The 24,090-nt window shown below is 35.2% G+C and overlaps 1 protein-coding gene across 5 annotated transcripts in view; it reads left to right on the forward strand.

Moving 5' to 3' along the window:
- PAPOLA (poly(A) polymerase alpha) overlaps nt 1-23,545 on the forward strand; it is a 43,022-nt gene extending 19,477 nt beyond the window's left edge. For 2 of the 5 annotated variants that reach the window (XM_048070385.2, XM_013181494.3), the window contains exons 11-22: nt 1,082-1,202; nt 2,114-2,198; nt 6,904-6,957; nt 7,673-7,792; nt 9,420-9,529; nt 10,677-10,798; nt 12,474-12,616; nt 13,967-14,067; nt 15,336-15,556; nt 15,948-16,013; nt 19,234-19,305; nt 21,395-23,545. In XM_048070385.2, the coding sequence (XP_047926342.1) occupies nt 1,082-1,202; nt 2,114-2,198; nt 6,904-6,957; nt 7,673-7,792; nt 9,420-9,529; nt 10,677-10,798; nt 12,474-12,616; nt 13,967-14,067; nt 15,336-15,556; nt 15,948-16,013; nt 19,234-19,305; nt 21,395-21,490 (1,311 nt within the window). In that variant the 3' untranslated portion in view covers nt 21,491-23,545. The remainder of the gene's footprint in view (nt 1-1,081; nt 1,203-2,113; nt 2,199-6,903; nt 6,958-7,672; nt 7,793-9,419; nt 9,530-10,676; nt 10,799-12,473; nt 12,617-13,966; nt 14,068-15,335; nt 15,557-15,947; nt 16,014-19,233; nt 19,306-21,394) is intronic. The other 3 variants (XM_048070388.2, XM_048070387.2, XM_048070386.2) reach the window with 3 other exon arrangements.
- The last annotated feature ends 545 nt before the right edge of the window (nt 23,546-24,090 follow it).

Consider the following 24,090-nt stretch of genomic DNA (forward strand, 5'->3'; position numbering starts at 1 on the left):
TAACTTAAGTGCAACAGTCACAGTTGGATAGGTTCACTTCTACGTAATTATTATAATGCCTTTTTCATTTTGGACCCAAGAAGATGGTAACTTGAAGTCTTCAGTTGTTTTTTATGCTATTTATAATATTCATCTCTATCATTATAGCACCTATATTAAGGACATTGTATATTAATATCCTTCAGGTAGTCAAAGAAATATTTTGCTACAGACATGCAGTTCATATTTTGATGTTTCGGTTGGGCAATAGTGTGGAGGTATTTAGTGCTGTTTCACCATTTTTGCAATAATTGGTGTTCAACTTATCTTTTTGGGGGAAATAGTGTAAGCACCAGAGGTTGAGTTGCATATGATCTTTAGTCCCTTCCATCTGTTTTTCTGGTTGACAGAAGTCCATATTTAAATAATGTGAGGCAAAGATGAAAAACTGTTCATAAGTCGAACTGTTATTGCTGGGTTTGAGGTCAGTGTGTGATGTTACAGAACTGTGTAGTTAAAGTGGGACAAGTCATCAGCGGGGCTGCATCTTTAATTTGCCATCTACAAGATTACTACCCTAACACTATTTTAAATGTATTTTGTGTGTGTGTTGTCCCCCCCTTTTTTTGTTTCCCATGTGCTGTTTAATAAAATATATTAATGCAAGCGTTGCTTCTCTCAGGATGCCTAGAGCCTCTCTTTTTAGGCTGGCTCTTTATTTTCCATAGTCTTAAAGAAATAAAGTATAGAATATTTTTCACAAAGTCTGAAGAGAGTCATTCCTCTGAAGGTGCTCGTGTGGTAGTATGGTTTCCATGTTTTGACATGATCACAAGCTAGTTTCTACTAAAGAGAGAGAAGTGGTTCTGTTCAGTTGGTATTTCTTGACTTGATGTGCTGACAGCTTATGGTCCTCCCACATCACCTGTGTGAAAGCATTGTCCTTGTATTCTAAACTTTCTCTGAACTATTTGTAAATTTGCTTGGTCTACAAATTAAGGTCTCTTAGAACTTAAGACTCAATTTTAGCAAAGGGAGAAATCCAAATTTGTTAACTCATGTGTATGCTTGAAGAAAACTGATTGGCTGTTGTTATATGTAGGTAAACCCCAGTGATAGGTACCATCTTATGCCTATAATTACACCAGCATACCCACAGCAGAACTCTACCTACAATGTGTCCGTTTCCACACGGATGGTCATGGTTGAGGAATTTAAACAAGGTAAGTATTATCTTATGCTCTCTGTATAAATGTATTCAAAAAGATTTAAAACAGTTCCATTGTGGGTATGCTTGGGGGTGGGGGAGGAAGAATATTAAATAACCTCTTAACATGAGAATTCTTATTGAGAGAGGCAGAATTTAGTCTGTTATGCCTACGTGGCTTAAAGTTCTGAATTCTGTGGAGGGACTTCTACAGATCTATCTTTCACTTTTAGAAACTGAGGGTAATTAATTAGTGCCTTGTGCTCTGAAACTCATAATTACGGTCCAATGTCTTTTGTTTTTTAGGTTTATTTTAGTGGCTTTAGGTTGTGTCCTGCCACATAAAAGATAAATGTAATAATCCCACTTAATGGCAGTTACTAGTCTTAATATAAGACAATATACTTGCTCAGAATTGCCTAGTTTATTTTAGTAATCTACTTGGATAATTATAGTAGATAAAAGACAATGTAGTCAAAGCAAGGAGTAGACTTGATGCAGATGGTGACTCCCAGTAGCTCTTGCAGACAGTGCAGTGGCTCGTCTTCTCATTGTTTCTTTGCCCCACTGTTGTACAACACTTGCGCAAGAGTTTATTCAAGTACTGTAAGGAAAAAATCACAACCTTCTTTGGACTGAGACACATAAGATTAGATTGAGCTGTGTACACTACAAAGGAAAAATGTCTGTACTCATCAGTCTGATCAGTTAATGTTACATTTCTGAATGTATTTTACAGAGTTAAAAAAAAAAAAAGACTTGTATAAATAACCACTTAAGATCCGATGAGAATATTAAGCTTATTGATAAATTAGTTTGAAGGGGGAAAATGATCTATAATAATATTTGCTAAGTTAATAAACTGTTTTTATCTGGGTATAAAACTGTGATTTTTAAAAAAAACTTAAATGTTTTTTTATAATTTAGGTCTTGCTATCACAGATGAAATTTTGCTGAGTAAGGCAGAGTGGTCCAAACTTTTTGAAGCTCCAAACTTCTTTCAAAAGTACAAGTATGTATTTTATGGCATGGCAGAATATTAAGTTTTTATCAGTTACAATATCTAATGATGCTCTGTAGCACAGGATCTTAAATATACATATGAATGACTACCAAAAAGTGTTTTGTTAGACTATATAGAGGAGGAGTGAATGCACTATTCTTTCTATTATAAAATGACTAATTTAATCAAATAACTTTTCTGTCTTCAGTGTGTAATTCAGAAGCCTCTTAGTCCATGACCAGATACTTAGAATTTCACTAGTTAACTATAGGGTTGGTATGCTACCAATAAAAACGAAGTTATGTCAGCTGGTTTGACTAGCAGAAGAGTTACTTAATGCTTTCAGTAAGTATTCTAAAAAAGGGTCTTGGCTCCCAGGAAACAAGATACTAAAAGAACTAATTCTGGAGGTCAATATGTAAAATGAATACATACTTGAAACTCTGTGTTTTCTTCTGTCAATACAGACAACAGTTCACTCTGATAATAAAAGATTTTTGCAATTGTGTTGACTAACTGCCAGATGTACTAGTTACTACTAGACTTTTTCATTAAAGCTTAAGGCTTTTGGCTCATATTAATACACTTTCACATCTAGCTTCTCTAATTTTGTAATGTTTCTACAATAAGGGGAATACTGAAGTTCACAACACATTTTTAGGGTTTCTAGTAATATGCTTGTGGGGCAGAAGCTTGTTAAATGTATATTGACTTGCTGAAAGTTGTATTTTTATAATAAATTTGAATTATTAAAATATGGACTACATCTTCTTTGCCCTCAGTTGAAATTGGAGACCCATTTTTCTTGACTCAAGATCAAATATATTTTACAGTTGTTTCTGTGTTGGGTGGTTGGTTATGTACTAATCTAAAAAAGATTGAAATATACAGTTCCCCCATTAAAAGAGACTGATGACCTTCATAATGTGTCTGTGTTTTGTTTCTATACTTTTTGCATGATAAAAGCTTTAAAACATTTGGATGGCTTTTATGTTGTACCCTGAAGGTTAAGTTTGAAAATACTTAAAAGGGCACTGCAAAGTTATTTTTAGAAGTTAAAAATGGGCTGCAGACAAGTCAGTTTCTGCTCAAGACACTGCTAGTATGTGTCCCTACTACATTTTTTAATTTCAAAACTAGGAAAAAATAGGAAACATTTAATGTTATTTGACGTAATCTCCATTTTAGTATAGTTTCTTGTGTGTGCAAGCTGTTGCAGCCGTTTTATCAGAGCAATAAAAGTTTTTTTTGCCCTCATTGATTATTCAGGTTTTGTATGTTTTGCACAAAATATTTTTGCTTTTTCCCCCATTTTTCTTTTTTAAAACTGTGAATGGTATTAAGGAGCCTGCTTTAATTTGAATTACTCAAGATTTCCTGTTACATCATAGTAAGTTAATTTAAAGCATAGACTAATTAAAAAATAGTTACATGCGGTTGACAATGTGCATTAAATATGGCTTTATTGGTCAAATCTCCATCTGAAAGCTAGATGTTTTGTGTTTTTTTTCTATCCCCCTTCACCTCTCTTCCTATTTAAATTGTAGATGTCATTGACTTGTTCCTGCTGAAATTCAAAGCAGTGTGTAGTGTTCTGCTGGATAAGAGAAGACCTCATCCTTGCTTTGACGTACCTTTTAAAAGCGTTTATTTCCTTAAAGCTTAGATTTAGTAGTCTCAATGGCAGTTAATTGCTAAACATCTATGTTGACTGGAAATACTTTTGCTTTACTGGCCCTGCTTAAAATAAGCAAACTTGAAGGATGTGTGTGGCTAAGGAAATCTGGAGGCTACAGCATACCTGCATGGAAGGAGTCTATTGTAGATTAGGAAAACAGGAAAATCTTCTCATTTTTTTAATGTCAACAATTACTTGGAGTTAGGAAGTGGTAATGTGCTATCTCCCCTTTATCTGGTTTTAAATTTGCAGTTGGTGGTAGAACAATGACATCATATACTTGCATTTTACAGGGAAACGACAGGAATGATTTCAGACATAAAATATTACTAATGAAAAGTTACAGGAGAATGAAACGATTAGAACTTAAAACCAAGAGGACAGTGTGGTGATGAGAGAAATGACATTCATTTAACGAGCTCTAGTCTATTGTTTCTCTGTTAAAAAGATATGTCCTTCTAAATAGATAAATATAAACATACCTTTTAAAAAGGTACTTAGAACACTTGCCTTGATAGGACTTAAATTATCCAGTGCTTTAGTGAAAGTGTAGATCCTGGGAAGCTTAATGCAGATAAACTTGAATAAACAAGATCATGTGCCCTCAGGCTTTTCAGAAAAGAGTATGAATTAAAATATGTATTTTTGTAGGTCCAGGTGTTTTATAAGACAATTACATAATATCTACATTTGTTTTTTTCATAAAAACAATGCTAACAGGGAGATGGTGGGAGGGAAGAAGCACCAGTTTCTTTTAAAAATGAATACTTCAAAATAATGCTATGTATATCGATATAATATTAAACACCATTGAGATGGAAGCTTAGCTTCAAAATTGTTTTTTCTTTATTGTGATGGATACTTCTGTGTTAGATGTACTTTTTGTGATAAAATTGGAAATGAAGAATTGATAACTAATCTTGCCTTTGTAAAATTTACCAATGAGACCGTGAGCCCTTGTTTAATGCAAACGTTTATGCACCTTTATGGACCTTGAAGTATGTATTAAAAGTACAAGCTGCTTTAAAGTTGCCTTACTGGAAGTGGAAGTAGCAGATTTCCAGTGATTAATTCCCCGTCAGCACTGTTTAACAAATGTGTGTTTGCTGTGCTGGAGGTGGGAATTAAATATTCTTATTTTTCAATTAAATATTACAGCCAGCATTACCTGAGCAAAAATATCAAATAATTACTCTCATAATTAGGGCTTAGGTTTTGTTTTTTTTTTTTTTTAAGGAGCTCAACAGCTAGTTGAGACTTGGACACCAAATCCATGCAATGTTTTCTGAAGTTTTTTAGTAGTAGTATGTTTTTAAGAGCAGCTTTTGGTAATTACATGGAAAAACTAGGTCCTTCTAATACTTGCAGATCTGTCAGTTTCAGTTCATATGTGGTTAAAAACAACAAAAAGCTTCAGTTGTCTTTTCCACTAAATGCATTCTGCAAGTGTGTGTGTTTGTGTGTGGTAGGTATGATACAGCAATCTTACATGGATGATAGTTGCTTTTCTAGTGCTCCTTAAAAAGAAACTCATAGAAATGAGTAACTTGCACAAAATTTGAGAAAAGGCCACTATTCTTATTTCTTTTTAAAGTGTTTCTGCAACATTGCTGAATTCCAGTTGAGTTGGCAGAATGTGTGTTTTCTCAGATTTAACACTTTGGGAAAAATCTGTTGCGTTTCTCTTTTTTTTAAAGCAATAATTTAGAGTTTTTAGGAATATGAATAATTGAGTTGTGGTATCTTAACAAGTAATTGAAAGGAGGATGTTTGCAGTAAAATAAAATTAAAAACTCCTTAACGTCTTTATTCTAAGACGTAAATACTGCCAAAATGCAAAAATAAATAGACAAACCATGCTATTTAAAAGAGGAAGAAGTCTCTTCAGATCTCTAATTTTGAATCCTCATAGTTCACTGACATTTGCTGACTGAATTTGAAGGACTAGCATTTATCAGTTTCTTCTCCCTTTTTCCACCGTATTCCGCCTATATGTATAAATACAGAAGTGTGTAGTTGTTACCAGTTTGGTCTTTTGATTTTGATCTGCTGTTACAGTTTGAAGGCCTATAGCATCAGAGGACTCTTTGCACCATATTTTTTCACCAACGCTGACTTTGCTTTACTTTATATGAGGTAAAAGTGCTAGGGTATAATCATTTATGTTACTACTGATCTTTAAATCCTGCTCAGAAAGTAACCTAATAGACCATATCAGTGTAGTGAGTAAAGGCAAGTTGGTGATTTAGCTGGGAAGTCAACTTTAACATCCTAAACTTTGGAAAAAAACTGATTGTAGACATGAAGGTTTTCTACCTGCCCCACAATTATGAGCTCGATTTGAAAGATTTGTACTGAAGTTCACAGTAGTCATCTCTCCTTCTACCATCCCTTGGTTTCACTGATTTAAAATACCATTCTTGTTTTATATACTGTTTCTATGAAATTTACAGAGGGTATACACTGGTTATCCTGGAATATAATTGGGAGCTTAACAATTATCATTAGAGGAAAGTTTGTGAAGTTGCAGATAAGTATCTTTAGACAGCTCTGAAATGAGGATATTAAACTTGTAAACCACAGTCATAATTTTACTTCTGTCTTTGACAAATGAATATATGCTAACCACTCATCTAACTATTCAGAAATATTGTAAGACAACAGATTTATGTACAAATAATTGTGAACAATTCTTTTTACTTGAAAAGATTCAACAGTAGTAGGTTATATCCTTGTTCTCATTAGGTATTGAAGCTTCTGTACTGTTTTTCAACTGGTTCTACGTTGCTAGCCTTTTTTTAAGGTTACTGGTATTAAAGCGTAGTTTCAAGTGTCCCTAAAAGCTGAAATGTTTTGAGAAATGTTATTCATGTGCTTGGGAGCGTAGCCCCTTTCTCTACTTTTTATTATAGGGTATGTACTTAAACTAACGATCCATAGTTTGCAATATAAATTTATTGAGAAATTTAATAATAAAGCTTGAATGTCTAGTTTTAGAAGCATAAATAGAATAGCATATTGTCTTTATCTCCAAAGGCATTATATTGTACTTCTAGCAAGCGCACCGACAGAAAAACAGCGACTAGAATGGTGAGTATAATGCTTGCTATTTTAAAGCAACAACAAAAAACAACAACAAACAAACTGTCATACTTGGATTCAATTCTAGCCTGTCTTTTAATGAAAATGTGAAACTTCACTGTTACAAAATTAGGTGAAGTTGGTACGTTTCTGAAAAACAATAAGATGAAGAACTAGGGAGTAAATTGGCTGAATTTTGCGTCTTTACAACACTGCTGGGTTTACTTTACAAATCCTATTTTCTTAAGCTTTATGCATTTTAATTAACAGTGTGACTAGGTCTGTTTTCAATCTCTAGAAATAAGGTTTCTCAAGTCAAAAATACCTCCTCCCATTTCTGCTCTTCTTTTTTATTAAAGAAGATTTAACATTGTCAGGTATTGGAAACTTCCTCATGTCTTAAATTCAACATCTAAAGCCAAAAGAATATTGGAGAAATACATGGGAGTTTCTTGCTGCCTGCCTGTTACTGATGTGTTATCCATCGCTATTTAACTCCATTTGTAAAAGCAGGCCATAGAGCTTCAGGGCCTTCTTAAGCCTGCTTTGCATTATTTTTATAACATGCTTACTAGGCTTATTGATTTGAATTAATCTGTCATGTATGTGTGCTAATTCATTTGTAGTCTCAAATACTTCAGTAAACAATGCTGAGGATTTTTGCCTAATATAAAGTTTCTATTTCATATTAATGAGAACTTGCTAATAAATGACATTTATGCAGGGTGGGATTGGTGGAATCAAAAATCCGTATTCTAGTTGGAAACCTGGAGAAGAATGAATTCATTACACTGGCTCATGTGAATCCACAGTCATTCCCAGCACCCAAGGAGAATCCTGACAAGTAAGCAAAACTACTGTTTTCTCATGTAACGGTGAGGAACTTGCTTTGCTAAAATGACAATACATTAATCAATAAACAAACTTTTTTTTAGTCTTAAATGGTTTAATTTTTAGTGAGAGCAGCTAACATCATAGAGGTGTAAGATGTTCTGAAGAACTCTTTGTAAAATCAGATGTTCTTTCTTCTGTATAAGAATGTTTCTAACCCAGAAAATAATTTTAAGAAAAGAATGTAATTTTTCTGATAACTGTATTAATTGCATAATTGCTAATAATACTAACTCCTTGTTAGCTACCGCTACTTAGCTGCTGTTGTTTGAGCATCTGGTATCAGTTGGTATGACAGTTCTAATTACAAGGCAGTGCTGAGAATTGAGTAGATCATCAGGCACAGTAGAAGTGAGTCTTGAATAAGTAAATGTGATGTTATTAAATTTAGCAGTTTAGATGCATATTGTTTAAACTTGCTAATTGCTGATGCTAGAGTTCTTATAGATTTGGGAACAGTGGAGAGAATACCAAGCACTTCAAATTGCTTAGAATTGTATTTGTTTTTCCACTTGTTTCCCCTTTAGCCCCAAAACCTGTGATCATTGTTATGAGTGGGAGAGGAGGGAGCAGCAGAACACTCCTTTTTAAGACTCTATTTTCTATCTAGTGTTGTAATTATCTTATAAGGACTGGTATTTTTTTTATGTGAAGTGTGAGAGTGGGGAAGTAGGGAATATCTGAAAAGCCTTCTTTACCATCTACAGTTTTTTTCCCAGAGATCAAATGCTTGAAATGACAGTATGCTGTCACCTTAAATAAATAAATAAATAAAAACGTAAGTTAAATTTGTTCCAAGTGAAAATCTGTAAAAGCAGATAGTAAATCTTAAGCACCATTTTAATGGGTAAATACAGTTACAGCTGTATGCACAATCAGACTTAGTAGCTCTTATTTCAGAGGGCTTGGTATGTACAAGCCTTTTAGAAAAGGTTATTTTCCCAATATCAATAATTATATTTCTTCACCTGCCTTTCTAAATTTGTTCATTAATTGTTCGGAAAGCGGGATAGTTCTGAAATTGACTTACAGGGAAAATACATGTAACTAAAACATAAAATGTCTTTAGCTGTTCATTTTCTATGTATACTCTGTGAAGGTGAGCTGTCAAAGTGAAGTGCTTCTTACCTGAAAACTGCACTTTGCAGTCAGTTACAGCTGAGAAACTTGAAAGCTGAAGAGAAGTTTAGGTAGCAATATTGAAGTTGTTTAGTTGGGAAATACATAAGTATTTTGACTTCATGATAAGGTACTGAAAAGCTGCTTTTCCTGTACAGTTACAATGACTAGGTGTAACTCCTGTAAATGAGAGAATCAATCTGCAGAAGCACAATTAAATGAAATCATTTACTGATAATTTTAGTTCATTAAGTTTGGGAAATAGGTGTGTCTTATTTGTTACTTTTCTGCATTGCAAATGAAAAGGCAAGGTCATCAAGTTAATTTCTGTTTTTTGCCTTTTTATGTCTAGTTTCCCAGTGCTAGTGGAGCAAAAATATAAAACTAGCTGTTGAAGCAAATAACTGCTAGATTATTCAGTTATTCTGTCAGAACTGAGTGTTTAATATAAAATTTTGCAGGGAAGAATACCGTACAATGTGGGTGATTGGGTTGGTGTTCAAGAAAACCGAAAATTCTGAAAATTTAAGCGTTGATCTTACTTACGACATTCAGTCTTTTACAGACACAGGTGAGTTCTACATTCTAGATGTTTGGTTATTAAGCTTGTTATCTAGTAGACTCTAGAGTAAAATGGCTTTTATTCCATGATATTTCATACTAGCTAGGTGGTTCCATAGGTTTTAGTTTTGCGTCTAACACTCAGTGCAAGAAATATTTGGATGAATTTTTGATGTTAACTTTTTAATTCATGAAAATCACTTAAAATGTATGTAAGAAATTTGTAAGGCACTTGTAAGGAGTGAATTGTTGACAACTAAAGAGTGTGACTCTGCAGAGCGTAACGCTACCTTAGACAGATTTACCTCTTTAAACAAACTGCAGTTAAGATCCAAGTATTACATGTTTACAGAGTTAAAAGAGTAGGTTCAAGTACTACGTAAATGCAAGCTGTCATCTGGATTTCTGAGGTTTGGTGAGACTGGAAGTGAGGAAACCTGTAGTTGAGCATGTGCTTTACTCATGATTTACATTATCTGGACATAGTCCTGAAAAGCACTTTTTAAAGCATTTTCCTAATGACAACCCAGTCATTTCCTGTTAACTTTTCCAGCAGTTGATGGAAAGTGAAGAATATCCACTGAATAATATTCCGTAGTCCTCTTTACAAGCTGTTTAATGTGAGGTTTTTATATCCTGTCCACTGACATAACTTCTACTGGGTATAAATTCAGAGTAGTCTGGATTGTGACAACTTTGTATTTTAATTTTCTTCCCTTAGTTGGGAAGAAAGGAAAAATGTTTTCAAGAGCAGACATAAATCAGATTTTGCGTTGCATCTGATTTAACATAATCAGGATATCTTTAAGATCCATATACAGAAGAAAAGTAGGTTTCTATGAGGATGTCTTATTTTCTATCTGTAGTCCAGTTGAGATGAAATGAGGAATTGTCTTATGATCTGTCACTGTTAAAACTAGTTAAAAATACAGTTTAGAGAACCACGTTTGTCGTTTTTTTTTAAAGCAAGTCATGTTATATTTGTGCTGTCAGTGCTGACATAGTAGACAGTTCACTTTTTTGCTCCAGAACAAGGAAACAGTATACCTGTTCCTGAGGGTGACAAATATTCTGTAACACAAACTGTTTCTTCCTGGGCGAATAAGTGGACTTTGCAAAATGCTTCAATACATATTGATGTTATTCTAATTCTGCAGTTTATAGGCAAGCAATAAACAGCAAGATGTTTGAGATGGATATGAAGATTGCTGCAAGGCATGTGAAACGTAAGCAACTTCATCAACTGCTACCTAATCACGTGCTTCAGAAAAAGAAAAAGGTAAACTTGACTAATATGAGAACAGTGAAGAAAAAAACCATTGGGAAATGATTCCCAGCCTTTTAGATGTACTCATCAAAGAACTTAAGTGATGTTTTGAAAGCTTAGTTTTTTAAGCAATGTGATCTTGTTGACTCTTAGCAGTATTACTGGATGCACTAAACATTACACTAGATTTCCCAGAATGTCAACACTATGGATGGTATCTTTGACTGTTTATTCACTTAAGATTGCTGGCTGAAATATTACCATCTTTTGTTGGCATTCGTAAACTAAACAGATTTAAAGTAGGTAATTATAAGGCTTTAAAGCTCTCTTGCCATTTTCACATGCACGTCAACTAGAGGAGGCATCTGTAACAATACCAATATAATTATCAATCAAGCAATTCCTGCTCTCTCAAGCTTTTTCCTCTACATTGTTATTACTCAGATGTTTCTGGAAGTCTCGTAAATGAAAAATTGCAAGTCATCAAATAGAAGCAGAGTAAAATGTTGAACTTGATGCTGGTTTTTTTTTATAAGTCTGTTGGTGTAACTGCTGTTGAATATTTCAAGGATTTGAAGGAAGGTATTCTTCAACCTGCAATTTGGCAATTTTTGATACTGTATGTTTTTTAAATTAAGAGTAAAAGATGTAAAAGACAGTTTTGACATCAGAAAATTGCCTATTGCCTAGCAAGGGTTTTCTGCCCCAACCTGCAGATTACCTCTGTGGCTATACAAGAGAAAGATGTAGTTAATTTTTGAATTAAGTTGTGTTGGGTATGTTTTTCCCTTTCAGTGGAGGAAGGGGGTAGAATATGGAATTTAACAATTTATTTTCAAGTCTCTGCTTCTTTATATCAGCTTAATCTAGAATGATACATGTTTATGTAATAGTTTTGCTCTTCACAAAACAATCTGCTTTAGGTATATCTGAATAACATGCTTTATTATTATAGCTGTTTAATATAAAACACTTTGTTTTAAAGAATAGGAAATGGGTTACAAACAAATTTGTACTTTGTTTCAGTCCATTTCAGATTACAAAACATTATGTAATGCATCTCTTTAAGTAGTACATCATGAGAGGGTTTTTGTCCTCCACTGATGTTCAGCACTGATCCTTCAACTATCTGAAGTTTAAATCAGTCTCTAAATTCTTTGTATTCATTGTGTTCTTTCAAAAGTCTAATTTGTGGGGTACATCACTATCAATTTTGAAGTTAGTGAAAGCAGCATCTATAAGCCCAGAAGAAAAAGAAACTTGAAATAAAGCCAAAATTACAGTCACTAAATATAGTAACAGTTTATCTTCTGTTTTTGAACATCATTGGTTAGGTAGAATCTTTACCTGAATTGTGGATATGGAAAATGTAAATACTTATAGTGATGTGATGGAGGGTTATTTACATACAAAAGGATTTGAAAGCTGTCCATTTGAATCTTGCATTTTTTAATGCTCCTTTTTTCAGGTTTCTTCTAAAAATGTACTTGCATAACTATGTTCAGTGCACACAGATGCTTAGTTCATGGTGTAAGTTCATCCCTGTTAAATCACCTCTCGTTTATTTTTTCTTCACAGAATTAATGGATAGTAAGTTTGCGTAACTGAAATATTGTGTCATTTGAATCTCAGTTGATTTTTTAAGCATTTAGACTAACGTAATTTTCTTTTGTCTTGTGGATGGCAGCATTCAACAGAAGGGGTCAGATTGACAGCTCTGAATGACAGCAGCCTAGACTTGTCTATGGATAGTGATAACAGCACGTCTGTGCCTTCACCTACTAGTGCTATGAAGACGAGTCCATTGAACAGTTCTGGAAGTTCTCAGGGGTAATGAAAGCTTTCAGTCTTGACTCTGTTTTTTTTTTCCTGAATTGTATTAAAAGCGTAGCAAATACTGCATACATGAGATACTGCTGTATGTCAAGGTGTAAATATTCCAAACTGGAACTTTCATGCATCTGTCTTTCCAGTTTGAACACTGGATTAGGACATAATTTGTGGCATGGGGAGCATGGCATTAGACTTCAGTTGGGGAGTAGTTACAAGGTTGGGTAAATGAGTGTAGAAAAGGTGAAATAAAAACTTGGGGGCAGTTTAGTAACAAGGCGGTGAGAAGTAGTGAGCACGAAATTGAGGTGTGATAATGAGGAAGATCTACTTGAGTTTTTGATCAAAATGTCAAACAGTAGTGAAGTACAGGCTTTCTGTCTTGGAAATGAGTAGTGCTACTTCTATTACTGATGGTATTAATGCAAATCAAGCTTAGGAACAAAATTTACCCTTGTATTTTTCAAAATGTGCGTTTTAATGTTTTTTAAACCAAAATTTTGTGTTTTAAGTCTTTTTCTATTTAAACTTAGATTTGCACAACTAAACGGGATTCTGACTTTGAAAATTCTCAAGTTTGTCTACTTGATACGCAGAAGTTAATAACATTGATTTCCTACGGTTGTGCAGTATTAAGTGTGTATTACTGGATATTTTGAAGGGTAAAATACTTCAGTGGACTTGCTCCTTTTCGCAAGTGCTCTTTTAGTGGTCTTTTTTGGTAAATAATTTTCAATACTTGATGCCATTGACCATGCTATTAGAGCAAGTCTATATAATTTCCAAGCACGATATAAAATATCGTATTCGAAGTAAAACTTGCCCCGTGTTGGTTTTTAAACACATATTGCTACCCTATTTCATGAAAAAGAAATAAAAATTACTTTATCATGTGTAATCCTGGGGCTTTGCTCAGGATGTCTATATTATAGTCATAACTGAGTGTGTAGATTAAAAACAGGCTTTTTATTCCAGTCCTTCTACATCTACGTTGTTCTTGTTCCATCCTTTGGGGAAAATAATTGTAATATTTCCCCCTGTACCTCATCTGGTCAGACATTGCCTTAATTTTAGCCTTTTTTGTTTTTAATGCAACTTCTTACTCGATTAAAAAGTTGTCTTGGAAGTGATTCCGATTAAATATCTGAAATAGTTTCTGTTGCGTAAGTTTGATGCTAGGTTGACAACGCTCGTTTCTGTCTTCATACTATGACATAGTTTTGTGTTGTGCTCTGTAATGTGCATAAAATTTTGTCAGCTATTGTTACTGGCCACACACATTGTGAAAAGTGGATGTCACCATAGGCCTGCTTTACTCATGTTCAGTGTTTTTGTTTTTCTCTCTTTTAGCAGAAGCAGTCCTGCGCCAGCTGTAACGGCAGCATCTGTGACCAACATACAGGCTTCTGAAGTCACTGTGCCACAAACAAATTCCAGTGAAAGCTCAGGGGGTAAGGCAAATGGCATAGTATGTTGTTTCTGTTGATTTTTTTTTTGTAATATGCTCTTACGTGTTTTCCTTGATATACAGATATTTTATAACTAAGATTTTTAAGACTCAGAAAATCATGGTGGAAGACTTTATGTACCAATACTTGTTTATTCTTACAGATCTGTTTGCCATTCACACTAACCATAAAGTTTTCCATTGACCTAATACAGAAGATGTGTACAGGTCGGTCAGTCTAATGAGAAAAAAAAATACGCCTTACCTAAATCTGCAAGAGCAATTTTTGCATTTATTTTTACAAAGGCATCTGGTGAAAACGTTTACCTAACAAAGTAGCTGACTTGCTGGAAGTTTAGCTGTATACATGGCACAAGTCAGAAATAGATACAGAAGGGGACGGACCAGTTAGCCTTTCCAAGATGAAATCTCTCCTACTTCAGACATGTAGGATGTCTTGTTCTTTTCAGTTTTTTATCCTGTCCCAGGTGCATCAATATGAGTAAATGAGTTCATGAGCACTAAATGTAGTTTAAGTGGCATGACTCTTTTTGGATTTGGAAGCAAAAGTTTGTTCTTGCATTTTGATTAATGAGAAGCAATCACATGATGGTGGTTAGCAGGGAAAAAAAAATTGCAGTGTAACTTTTTTTTCTCATTCTGGGGCTGAGAAAAACATCTTATGTGCACTTACTGGTTTCAGGTAGGCCTCAATTGATGGGGTATAGCTTTGTCATATGGAGCATTTTTCAAAAGGGTCTAGAGAATGTCAGATGTTTCTTGTGCTCCCTGATGACTTCATATCCATAATTACATGCTCTGAGCCTGAGCAATGATAAACTTAAGGTTTGTGTAAAAAAAAAAAAAGGGGGGGGGGGGCATCAGATTCCTCTTGGATTTGATTTAAGGCACTCTCGGTGCATTAAGTACAGAAATAATAAAACTTCTTTGGGTACCAAGAATAATATAGCTATATTAGCACAAAGCTCCATCTGGGCTACTATATGCTCTGCTGTTTAGCAGGGGTAATTAGACCTAGCAGAGTGTCACTGACATGGCTATCCTGTGTCTGGTACGTGAATTCTCTTTCGGAATGAAATTGAAATTAAACTGTGCTGTTCTAAATGAGATGCTTTTACTATTAATTGTACCGCTTCCTTGAAGCCTATTTGATAACAGTGGTTTTGAATAGCAACCCGAAACATCAGTGATTGAACTGAAATGTTTGTCAAACATAATTTTGCTGAAGCTTTTAAAATTATTTACCCATAGGTACTTCAAGTGAAAGCATTCCTCAAACTGCCACACAACCAGCCATTTCTCCACCACCAAAGCCTACCATCTCCAGAGTTGTTTCCTCAGCACATCCAATAAATCCATCACCCAGAACTTCAGGAAATGTTGCAACAAAAACACCTAGCCCTGTCACAGCAGTGAAAAGGACATCTTCTCCTCATAAAGAAGAGTCTCCCAAGAAAATAAAAATTGAAGAGGTATTTGAGATTTTAAGTTTATAACACAGCAGTGTCCAAAACTTTGAATATTCATTTCTGCTGCAGAGTGCTGATTTTCATATTTCAGGTTTCAAATATTTTGTTAAATAGTCTGTGCATGTCCTATCAGATTGCGTAGCTTCTTTATGTATTCAGCTTGCTTAGGTGTTAGTGTTGTTTTTATTATGCTGATACTCTTAATGTGCCACATTTACTGCATTAGCACAAATATATGCTAAATTCTTATCTTAAAAGCAATTTTTTTGAGTATAACATGTTAATTCTTATAATTAATTCTGTCTGAAAACCCTTTGACCTCTTATTTTCTTGATGATTTTTTTACTTATGTTTTTATGTTTTTTAATAGTTTTTGTGTTTGCTTGCATTTCAGCAGGATGAAGTAATTGAAGATTCTAGCTGTATAGATGTGAATGAGCATGAAAAAATGGAAACTAAGGTATGTATGGCCAGACCATATAACTGTCTATATTAATTTGTACTCCTTGTGAAAATTACTGGGCTTTTCCCCTATTTATCAGGAATGACTGATAGTGTTTGTAGATGTAGTATAGACTCTCCACTAAAGACATCAAAATTATGTTATTTTTCAAAGTGTATGTTAATGAATTGCAGTATGTTACTTGCCATCAGGCTAACCTGAGCCCAAATCCATGGTTACAAAAGATAAGGATTTCTTTGGTCATTCACACCGTAGCACAGCAAAAAAAAAAAAAAAAAAAAAGTTTCATTTCATTTTTTTAGGTCAGAAATGTCTATATGTCTTGCTTCGCCTGCAGTCCAAATTCTATGTATGTTACTCAGTTAAAGAACATGTCCTATGCATTCCATTGAGATTTTTGCACTTTGGGCTGAGAATCCTGAAGCCAGGTGCTAACCTGTTCACCTCTTAGTTTTTGGGGAAAAAAAAATTAAATGGTAGTATGTAAAGTCTTTTCCAATATATAAATTATTTAATGCAGTTATATCAAAGCCTTTGGGGACTTTCAGAGAACCAACCATGCCCCTCCAGTATATTGTAATTTAGTAGACAATATTTTTGCTTACTGGTAAGTGAAAAGGGTAATGGTATGTCCTTAGCCTTATTCAGCACTTACAGGACAACCAGGTGATCAGGCCCAGTCAGCATGAGCTTATCTAAGGCAGGTCGTGCTTCACAACCTGGTCTCCTTCTATGACAAGGCAATGTATGACAAGGTGACGTACTCAGTGGATGAGGGGAAGGCTGTGGATGTTGTCTACCTAGACTTCAGTAGGGCTTTTGACACCCTTTCCCACACTATTCTCCTGGAGAAACTGGCTGCTCAAGGCCTGGATGGGTGTACTCTTCGTTGAGTTAAAAACTGGCTGGGTGGCCGGGACCAAAGTGTCTTGAATGGAGTTAAATTCAGTTGGAGGCCGGTCACTAGCAGTGTCCCCCAGGGTTCAGTAATGGCCAGTTCTCTTCAATATCTTTATCAATGATCTGGGCAAGGGGATTGAGTGCACTCCTTGTAAGTTTAGACACCAGGTTGGGCAGGAGTGTTGATCTGCTCAAGGGTAGGAGGCTCTACAGAGGGATCTGGACAGGTTGGACTGATGAGCTGAGGCCAACCGTATGAGGTTCATCAAGGCCTAGTGCTGGGTGCTGCACTTGGGGCACAACAACCTCATGCAATGCTACAGGCTGGGGGAAGAGTGGCTGGAAAGCTGCCCATCAGAAAGTGGGGGGTGTTGGTCGATAGCTGGCTGAATATGAGCCAGTGTGTTCAGGTGGGCAAGAAGACCAAGAGCATCCTGCTTCTATCAGGAATAGTGTGGCCAGCAGGACTGAGGAAGTGATTGTCCCTCTGGACTCAGCTCTGGTGAGGCCGCACCTCAAGTACTGTGTTCAGTTTTGGGCCCCTCACTACAGGAAGGACATCGAGGTGCTGGAGAGTGTCCAAAGAAGGGCAATGAAGCTGGTAAAGGGTCTAGAGAATAAGTCTTATGAGGAATGGCTGAGGGAGCTGGGGTTGTTTAGCCTGGAGAAAAGGAGGCTCAGGGGAGGCCTTATGATTGGGCTCTTCTCCCAAGCACCACCAAGGGAAGACAAAGGAAAATAGCCTCAAGTTGTGCCGGGGAGGTTTAGGTTGCATATTAGGAGAAATCTCTTTACTGAAAGAGTTGTGAGGCATTGGAAGAGGCTGCCCATGGAAGTGGTTGAGTCTCACCATCCCTGGAGAACTTTAAGAAATGTGTAGAAGTAGAACTTAGTAGCATGGTTTAGTGGTGGACTTCAGTGCTGGGTTCAAGGTTGGACCAGATGATCTTAGAGGTCTTTTCCAAACTGAATGATTCTGTGATTCTGTAGAAGCTTATACTGTTTTTATTGGGCATGTCTTGTTACTTTTGGAATACTGTGGAAAATATGCCACAAAATTAAAACATTTTGTAATGCTTAACTGCTTTGGTTCAGTTTCCCTGCACTTCAGTGAGAAATCTTATGTAGCCACCTTGAAATCTCTTTGAACTCAAGAGAGGTTAAGGCAGAAATGCATATAAGAATTTAATCCTAATGTCCAAAATAGATTCTCTGGATACAGATCACTATAAAAGATATAGGTAATCCTGTTAGCTTTTATTGTAGTCTCCTCTAAATCTTATGTCCTTGAACATGTATGGTAGGATGTGGACAAATGAACTTCTTAATTAACACGAAAATGCATTTAATGGAGAAAAACCACATGTGTGGTTGATTCTGTGGTACAATTTTAACAGGTTGTTTTCATTAAAAGGAGAGTGCCCCACTGTCCTGTTCTAGCCATTCAGACCTACTGTTTTACCTGAAAAACTGTCTGACATTCAGCTGGTTATCCAGAAAGCTGATCCAACCCACTAAAGTAGCAGGAAAACTATTTTGGCAGAACAGTCAGTTTAGCCTTATACTCCTTGTCAATTTGCACAGGAACAAATGCAAGCCGTGTGAATCTAAACCACAGTACGTATTTGCAAATCCCGCCCCCCCCCCCCCCCCCCCAAATTTGTAGTGTCCGTAATCCTTCTAGTTGAAAAATAGAAAGGAACAGGAAGATGATGTTCTGTGTAGGAACTTAAGATAATTGGGCACCTATTTGGTCTGTACTGCTCAGTATGTGTGGGGTGTTGCTGCTCCAAAATTAGAGTGATGAAGTTGATGTTCAGCTCTTGAAACAAGAGGTGGTTTGTCCTGATCTTCAGCTGTTTATGAACATAGTTCAGTGACTTAAGCTTAGTTCCAAAGCACTGAAGGAGTTTACTTAATTCAAAGGAATGGAAAAGCAGTTGAATTTGCAAGAAATACAGTAATGTTTCACATGGTTGTCTTTGATACTACAACTTGAATGAGTTGAATGACATGTAATGTCTTCCTGTAAGATTCTGCATAAAAGGCATAGGTGGTTAAACAAGCTACAAATGAGAAGTGATGTATCTTGTGTTGATACTGAGTTCCTAGTGAGCATTCTGAATGAGAAAACATTCTTTAGTGTGGTGATTTCTGTATTATAATAGAAGTGTGGGTATCAGTGTAGCAAGCACTGATACTTGCCTTTTTTACTTATGTTGTGTATATACAACTTAAGGCATTCTGATTAAGTAAGTTCAGTGTATGTAGCTTTAGAAGTACAAATGGTGTAACTGTGATGCTTTTTTTTTTTTAGGAGCAACTCGAGACAGAAGTGAATGTTAATTCCCAAACAGAAACTCTTCAGACAACTTTACAAGCTCCTCAGGTACTGGTTTTAAAACCTATGCATCTGTTTCTCTTGCTAATCTGTGCTGAAAATATAGAAGTTAAAATGAGTCCAGATGTTAAAAACAAAGAACGTATAATTTTTTAATATAAACCAATTGTATGGAAAGTTGCTTGTTGTTACTGTCACAATTTTTGTGTTTTAGATGGTCATTGATCTTATTGAATGTGCATTGTAGCTAAACATGTATGGCTTGCCATACAAACTGACCGAAGCTGGATTCGCTCTTCTGAATTGTGCCTTCAAAGTAAGGGGCTCAGTTTATTCCTTTGTGCTTTGCACATCACAGAATAATCCTTTCTAGTAAGGAAACAAATGCTTTAAATAGCTGCTGCTCAGATACCCTGGTAGAGGCTGAGAATTGTCTGAGATGTTAACCTCAGATCCTGATACTTGGTATGAAGGGGGAGAGAGATGTTCTAACCTGATGACCTAGCTGTGTTGATTCACTGTAGGTGTTAGGAGTGTAAGGAGCATTCTGTGGCATTCTCTTAAACTTACATCCCTAATATTGTAATCACTTCTAGAGAACATGTATTTAGTGGCATTTTTAAACTTCTGTTATTGTCCTACTGATTAAAAGTTCACTGTCACAAAGCATTATGTGCAGCATACTTTACTCATTAAACGATGTGTAGTAAACGTATTGATTGAAAATGGAGATGTGTTGCAATAGTACTAATTGTATTTGTTGTTAGGCTTTTTAAACTACATGAGCAGTACTGGATAAAGCTACCAAAATAGTTTAACAGAAACTGTGGATGTGATGTGGGCGCTTAAAAGTACTTCAGGGAGATTAATTTCTTTAAAGATCTTGTAGTGCATTCATTTTGCATATTGTTGAGGGATAATTATTATATAAAGTTTTGCAGCTTTTATGAATTGAGCAGTTATTACTGTAGCAAAAGTAATCTGGAAACTACAAAAGTACAACGGGCCTCTTCTGTCACCTTTCCAGTATTTTCATTGGCTTTTAGAGCACTGCTCATGTTGCAGGAGATGAAAACAATGTAGGTCAGCATGAACCAGACAGTGGGCTCCAGGGTGCAGTGGGGTGGGTGGGGAAGGTGGGATATCAAAGCTATTTTGCTCTGAATTTGTTGCATTGTGCTTTGCTGTCATATCAGTGTGTACTCAGCTAATTCCTTAATGAAACAATTAAGAGCGGTCACTTTAATGCAATTTTTCCGATGTGTAAAATTTACTTAATACTAAATTTGAACATCTGTAACGTAAAACACTTTCTGATAAACCATGGGAAGTAATGCATGATAACTGGATTATTGTGATGTCAATATGCAGGAGTGGAGGATAAATACTTAACTTAAAAACAAAACAAAAAAAAACCATGAAAATAGAGGCTTCCTAATCCTATGAGAAATTAATGAATTGTATTAAATATTGTATTCCTTTTCTGTGTTTTCCTTTAGTTGTCAAACAGGATTTAATTCTTTTTAAGTGAGACAAAAATGTTCAGATTATTTTTTCAGTGAAATTCTTATCCCTGTCATAAAGCAGTTTTAGAGTTCATCATACCTTTTCTTTGTTAATCTAAATCATTATGAAAAGTTAGAAGTCTGACCATTAAGAATTTTTAAACAGGCACATTTTAAAAAAGATGCGTTTTGTGTAGGGAACAGCTTTTCATCATTCATCTGTAAAGGGGTGCGGCTTAACACTAAATAATTCAAAGCAGTCTTTAAATCTTAAACATGCTATCTGATGTACATGTCATTGGTTAAGTACTCTTATTATGTGGATGTTACGTTTTTATTATAATAAAGGTTTTTAGTAGGCTCAACTTTATCTGCAGCCCTTCCCAATTTCTTGCAGTTGTGGAAAAAGGAAATGTACGCTATGAAAGAATTTTTTTTTAAATGGCTGTGTTGGCAAAGGAAATATCCTGCTTCTGTATTTATAGTTTATAATTGTTCTTATTTTGGTGCATTCTGAATTACTCTTTTAAAGATTTATTTTGTTTTGAAAGTTAGTGCCAATTTCTACAATATTTTCCTTTGTATATTTACAAAGTTAAAATACAACCAAACTTCTTTTCTTTTCATTTCAGAAAACACCCAGTACAGACCTTTCAGATATCCCTGCTCTCCCTGCAAATCCTATTCCTGTTATCAAGAATTCAATAAAATTGAGATTGAACCGGTAAAAACAACCTCAGGGGTCCATAAACAATATCTGCCAACTCAACCTGTTGTCTTCTAATGCTAGAAAAAAAGGAGAACAGAGGGTGCAAGACTAGAACATGATCGGAAATGGATTTAGGTATATTTTGTGCACTTCCCTTTCTGGGCTAAAATCACCACTTGATTGGAAGTCCAGGTTAGTATGTGAAGCCAGGAGTACTATTAATGTGTTAGCAACAGTTGCATTAAATATTTCAAAGGATTACTGCCTTTAAAAACATGAACACTATTTGTAGCCATATTTGACATTCTGATTGAATTTGTTTGATGCATTGTTTCAAAATTGAGATAAAACTGGCATAAGAATCCCTTGAATGCACTTTTATGTACTTTTTTTATTGGAGTATGACTAATTTTAGATCTTCAGCTGATACACTTTTGTTTTATTGAAGAATCTCTTCAGTAGTAGTAATCTGCAAACTGGGTGACATTCTGTGATATACTGTACGTTAAAACAAAGTGTATAGTATAACTAGTTCAACTGCCATCAAGCAGCAGTAAGCCTTTAAAGAGGAATGTCCAATCTTGAGGTAATAAGACACATGTCGAGGAAGTAATTGGGAAGTTTTCAGTATTGGTGGGACATGATTAAGATGTGGTCTACTTTTATTTATAGGATTGTTTTAAGGTGCATACAGATCATCAGTCAAACAGCAAATAAAATTTCCTTTGAGCTAATCAAACTCCTTATTTCCTTTTTGAACCCTTTATTGTATTTCTCGGGAAAAGCTTTTGCATTTAGCGTTGGGGTTTTTATTGCAGCTTGTATGCACCATATAGGACAATAGTTATAAAAAACAAAAACAAGCCAGACCCTAATATTGTTTTTTCCTCCCTTACATAATCACAATACTTTGTGGCCTGTAGGCACAAATTCAGAAGTTTGTCCCATCGCTAAAGTGTTTAAGTAAATGTGTGCCTGTGAAATATAACACCTGTCTTGATGGCCTTCGAATCACTAAATATAAGATGATTTTTGTACACTCCATAAAAGTTCTGTATGCGTTAAAAAGGTTCAAATTTTAAATAAAAGCAAAAAGTTTTTTCCCAGAGGATTTTAACCTTTTTATTTTTAGATGGCTCATCAAAAATAGTTTTACATATTGAACAACATTGAATTTTTAAAAATCATATTTCTAGTAAGCACTTGACATCTAGTAAGCTCTCTTACTCCTATTTTTTGTTCTGTAGTCCTATCAAAAAGATAAGTAACTACTTTTTCTTTTGAATGAACTGAATCTCTCATGGCAAAGAACAACAGTATTTGAGGAACATGAGGGATATCAGCAGTAATACCAGATGTAGATAACAAACTTCATGTTACTATTACTTAGTCTGAAATACGTGGGATGTCAAATCATATTTCCCATACTTTGATTAGCATGTTTTATGAACTCCCTTCTCATTGTGCTCATCCTATTTACACGTGCATCTTTCATGTTAAAATTAAATTACTTACACTCTTCCCCTTATCCTTCTAAATTAATTCTCCAAAGTCAGAGTGTAGCTTATCTTTTACTTAGGCTGTGCAGTAACTGAAGGGTTTTTTTTGCCATTTGTCTAAGATGTCTAGTATACAATACTTCTCTTTTCCTTGCCCTGTGCAGCCTGCTGTCGTCCACCCCAAAAAGAAGGTTATATTAACAGTTGAAGTGTACAAGGTGTCTGTGTATTTTGTGTAGCTATGGAGTTTAGATCGAAATTGCCAGGCACAAATTTAGTCTTGTCATTTTGTTTACACATCAGAAAGTCTCTTTCATTTTATTAAACGTTTCATGTAACTGCACCCAAGTTTTGCCAAGCTGGAAACTTGGAACCTTTCTGTATAGTGACTTTTTAATTCTAGTTTTCATAACCTGGAGATCAGACTGTTGCTTTCGCATGATGTACGTAGTGTCTCATGACTGGAGTTTGCTTTGTTTTATAGTATCTGTACTCCTTGTATTTTTCAAGAGCTATTTTGTAAACAGATGATGTATTTCTCCATTGAAAACACAATAAAAAACAGCACAATCCCATTGTTGCTTGACTTTTCTGAATGTACAGAACTGGTTTTACTCTGAATTTATACATGGCTCTTAAGTTTTCTGCTAATACAAAATACAGTATGGCCTAGAAAAATAGGTCAATAAATCAATATTTTGTAAATAAGCATGATGTTAGATGTAGGAAGTAACACTTAGCAAGATGTTGAATTCTAGCTCATGAAAGGGAAAGGTGGATTGTGCAGTGGGCTGGAGGTTGGAGGGGCAGAGTTTATTGCCAAAACACTTAAAGAGCATCCCTTCCTCACTTTCTGATTAGGACTTCATCTTAACCTGATAATAAAAGAAGAAATGTGCATACAATCTTGAGCTGTACTTATTTTCCTTAGAATTTTGAACTGTTTTTAAAAGACTTTCAACGGTCTTGGTATCTTACGCTTGCTTTTCTTGCAAGTGACTACTACTTCTGTCAGCAGATGGCACTATTTCTCTTCTTGTCAGTTTAAGCTTGCCTTGAAATAAAAGTAAAAAATTACAAATAACTGTGCATCACTTGATTGATCTTTGTATCAGCATGA

This window comes from Anser cygnoides, chromosome 5 (genome assembly GCF_040182565.1).
Source record: "Anser cygnoides isolate HZ-2024a breed goose chromosome 5, Taihu_goose_T2T_genome, whole genome shotgun sequence".
In the NCBI taxonomy this organism is placed as follows: domain Eukaryota; kingdom Metazoa; phylum Chordata; class Aves; order Anseriformes; family Anatidae; genus Anser; species Anser cygnoides.